Source organism: Penaeus japonicus, unplaced genomic scaffold (assembly GCF_977035675.1).
Source record: "Penaeus japonicus unplaced genomic scaffold, GWHDUDI00000001_assembly GWHDUDI00000006, whole genome shotgun sequence".
NCBI lineage: Eukaryota > Metazoa > Arthropoda > Malacostraca > Decapoda > Penaeidae > Penaeus > Penaeus japonicus.
In genome coordinates this window covers 36,439,647-36,443,444 of record NW_028234408.1, presented here as the reverse complement: position 1 = coordinate 36,443,444, position 3,798 = coordinate 36,439,647, and the positions used below count along the sequence as shown (strand labels likewise).

Below are 3,798 nucleotides of genomic sequence, written 5' to 3'. Positions count from 1 at the left end.
TATATATATATATATATATATATATATATATATATATATATATATATATATATATATATATATATATATGCAAAGGAGACTCCCTCTCCTTTGCATGATTCAGGACTCATCAGGGAGTTAGTAGAATGGCGGAAGGGTGTAGGGAAAAAGTCATCATTGACGAGCTCGGAGTATGCTGCTAGCGGTGTGTCAGATGCCATCATGTGACACTTTTAAATGTCGCGCTCAGTGTGGATTTCCATATTCGTCTTAAGAAATGCGGAGAACCATTGCGGTAACTGGTCAAGGAATGTGGAAAGTAGTGTGAGGTGAGATAAGATAGTGCGAATGCGAAGGTATGTCAAGACGTTACATCAGGTAAGGAAATATTGAAAGACACAAATTCTGCGGGCCTACGTCCTCCGACCGGGCGATGGAGGATCGTACCGTTTTGGACAGGGACTGAGGCCGTCGTAGCATCTTGATCACACTACCGTGGACATACTCTGAGGCAAAATTTACAGACAGAAGTAGATAAGAAGCTACGTCGCAAGAGGCGCTTGGAGTGACCGTCGTGAGGACACACTGTGCCATACGACGGAACCACCTCGAACCTTTTTAGAAGTAAGGTGTAAAAAATATGGCTAAAACAAAAATTACTTAATCATTCACAACAATAGCTGAACGGTATGCAACGTGCATGAGAAGAATCTATACTCTTTAAACTAAAACCTTTCAGTCGCATGATATTGCTATTCTGATTTCTCTTCATATGTACTTGCTATATCGTGTTCGAGATCTGCAAACCTTTCAGTTGTGCCATCTATCGTCGCCCCAAGATTTCCGAAACTGCCCAAAAGGTACAGTTGCCTTCTACTTGTATCTTCCAGCTGGATCTGCCCATTCCCTGCCCTACTGCTGACCACCGTCTCCGACTTCCCTGCAATTACCCTCAACCCTCCTGATTCTAGACACTGTCATCCTCTGCAGCAGGCGTTTTCCGAGGGAGGCATCGCCATCAGAGCATTTGCATATAGCAGCTCCCAGATGGCTTCACCTCCAACCGCCTCACTTGGTACAGATATCAACGCCATAAACCAAAACGGACTCAACCTAGACCCTTGGTGAAATCACACTTCAGCAGCAGCATATATCGTGACCACTACTGTTCTTGACCCTCTGTACAGATCCCTTTCAGTGTCTCTGTCACTTTTCATCGCCTCAACCACCAAAACATCACCTACCTTAAAACCCTGGCATTTTTTTTTTCGAGGTTGACAAAACCATACTATATTCTCTAATTCCTGTCAGGTCCTCTCTCTATTTATCCATCAATCTCTCTATCTCTATCTCTCTCTCTCTCTCTCTCTCTCTCTCTCTCTCTCTCTCTCTCTCTCTCTCTCTCTCTCTCTCTCTCTCTCTCTCTCTCTCTCTCTCTCTCTCTCTCTCTCTCTCTCTCTCTCTCTCTCTCTCTCTCTCTCTCTCTCTCTCTCTCTCTCTCTCTCTCTCTCTCTCACACACACACACACACACACACACACACACACACACACATATTCAAACACAATGATTGTTTTGTCTTTGTTCCAGGTAGGAGAGGGAAAAGTCTTAGGCTAGACAAAGTCGAAAATGGGCCATCTGTTTCGAGGCAAACTCAGTGCGTATTTTACAATCGGGATTATCAGGATTAATGGTATTGCTAACAAAGAACCATTGTTTGGTTTACAATTTATGTAAGTATGAATTCTTCACGGGCACTACAAATGACATGGAAGACATTGCTACTGAAGAAAGGTGAAAAAAAGAACCTGTGAAGTGTAGAACAGGGGTAAGGGAAAAGAAGGAAGCAGAAAAGGTTGTGCTTGGCGTATGTACTTCAGGCTGATGTAGATGAATTAGAAAATGTTGGGGAAGATGATGATGCTCGATTTTCTTTTGTGATCACTAGTAAATCAGATTATAAAATTCGTGGTAAAAGTTACGAATATATGTGATGTCCTAGTATATAATAATAGTATCCAATGACGTTAAACTCTATCCCGTGTTTGTACATAACGGTCAACTGCTCTTTTGAGCACCCCATTAACTAATCAAATCATGCAATGCACGTGCGTTCGATCGTTATAAGAAGTTTGGAATAACATTTTGTTAACTTTGTAGCTGCTTCGCCCACACCTACTTCAAGACCGAGTTATGCTGGAGGCGTGACGGGGAAGTGGCTGCGCCCAAAACCGACGAATGACCCCGCGAGTGATGACCTCGAGTGAAAGCCTTCTCTCACAGAAGTTAGTTAATCAGCTTTTAGTCAACTACGGGATGGTCATCAGGAAATATATAAAATAAATAATTATTATGATAATGCCAAGTATGATGATGCTAAATAATGATAATGGCAATGATTCTTATATGCAAAATAACATATATGATAATAACAATAACGAAGATAATAACATGAACAACAGGAGTTACACGATATGAATAGAAACAAAAGGGATACTTATGGTTATGATAAGTGTTATGATTTTTAGCAATGGTTATAACTGCTATGGGGCAATATTTATATTATAGTAACATTAACGATTAAAATTAACCCTTTCATGAAACGTGTTTATGAAGAAGAAAAACTTTGATTGTGGTAGACATTTTTTTGTTGTCAATGCTAATTTACCCATTTCCTTTATTTCCATTATGTACAAATGCCACGTATATGTTTCTTTATAATAATTTGCTTGCTGACCTTCACGCTAACGTAGGTTAACATATATGAGTCATAGTGGGAGTACTCACATAGCTAAATATTTCATTGATTTTTTTTAGCAGGAAATCACACACAGCATAGACAATAAACCTCTTCCCTCACATAAATATCCAAGTACGAATAATAACCACCTATACTAATTAACAGCAAAGCCAAACAGAAAATAATAAAGAAATACTAACATAAGAACCTTCTCCAAACGTTTCAAAAAGCGCGGGTTGGAAACAGCCAATCAGAGAGCGACTAATCTCATGACGTCAATGTGTTTACATCCTCTTCGAGAAATTCTTTCGTCAGCTGAGGAGGTGAGAGCCTTATATTTTGACGTCAGAGAAATCACTTGGGTTATTATGTCTGGATGTCTGGAAGTGTCGAGAAGTTAGAAGTGAATGTGAAGAGGAGAATACATTTCGTTGAGCACTAAAGTTTGATTTGGAGTGTTAATAAGAAGCCAATAGTTGTCAGCGCAGGTTTGTTTCTCGTTTTGGTTGAATTTTGTTGATAAGAAGTGATATCTCGGGAAGTCTTATCCGCATGGCAGTTCGTAAGTGGCATGAGATTTAAGCTTGTATGTTGATTGTTTTTCAGGTCATGTAGGCGAGACTTTAGACATTTTGGTCTAGTTGTATATAGTTGGTGCAAAAAAATGTTCAAAAGTAAATGAACCTAAATTTTTAGTAAGTGTTTTGTATTTTTTTTATTATGTATTGTCATGGTAGCATATTCCTTTGGGTCTTGTATTGTAGCTGCTTTGTGACACTAATCTGGTGTCATTGGAAAAGCTATAAAGAATAGATTCAAGAATAGACAATATATTTGAAGGAAACTCCAGAAGTCTGAAGTGGAAATTTTGTAGTGTGAGTATGGTTTATAAGAAAGGTTTAACATATTCTAACAGAGGCATTTTGATATTTGCAACTTATGGAGATACAAATGTAACTAATTATTTTGCAACTCCCGTTTACAGTGTTATTTGAGTATATAAGTATATGAATGACTGAACTTTACACAAAATTACCAGGTATTATTCATAAGAGTGCCTCATTTTAAATTTCAGAAAA

The 3,798-nt window shown here is 38.7% G+C and overlaps 1 protein-coding gene across 4 annotated transcripts in view; it reads left to right on the top strand.

Annotated features, from left to right (window-relative positions):
- The first annotated feature begins 2,984 nt into the window (after positions 1 to 2,984).
- LOC122247979 (store-operated calcium entry-associated regulatory factor) overlaps positions 2,985 to 3,798 on the top strand; it is an 8,172-nt gene continuing 7,358 nt past the window's right edge. Inside the window, exon 1 of one of the 4 annotated variants that reach the window (XM_086537946.1) lies at positions 2,985 to 3,042. Coding sequence is in view for 1 of the 4 variants with exons in the window: in XM_086537944.1 (XP_086394070.1) it covers positions 3,272 to 3,281 (10 nt within the window). In the remaining 3 variants the exon portion in view is untranslated. Of the gene's footprint in view, positions 3,415 to 3,798 lie in introns of all 4 variants that reach the window. The other 3 variants (XM_086537945.1, XM_086537944.1, XM_086537947.1) reach the window with 3 other exon arrangements.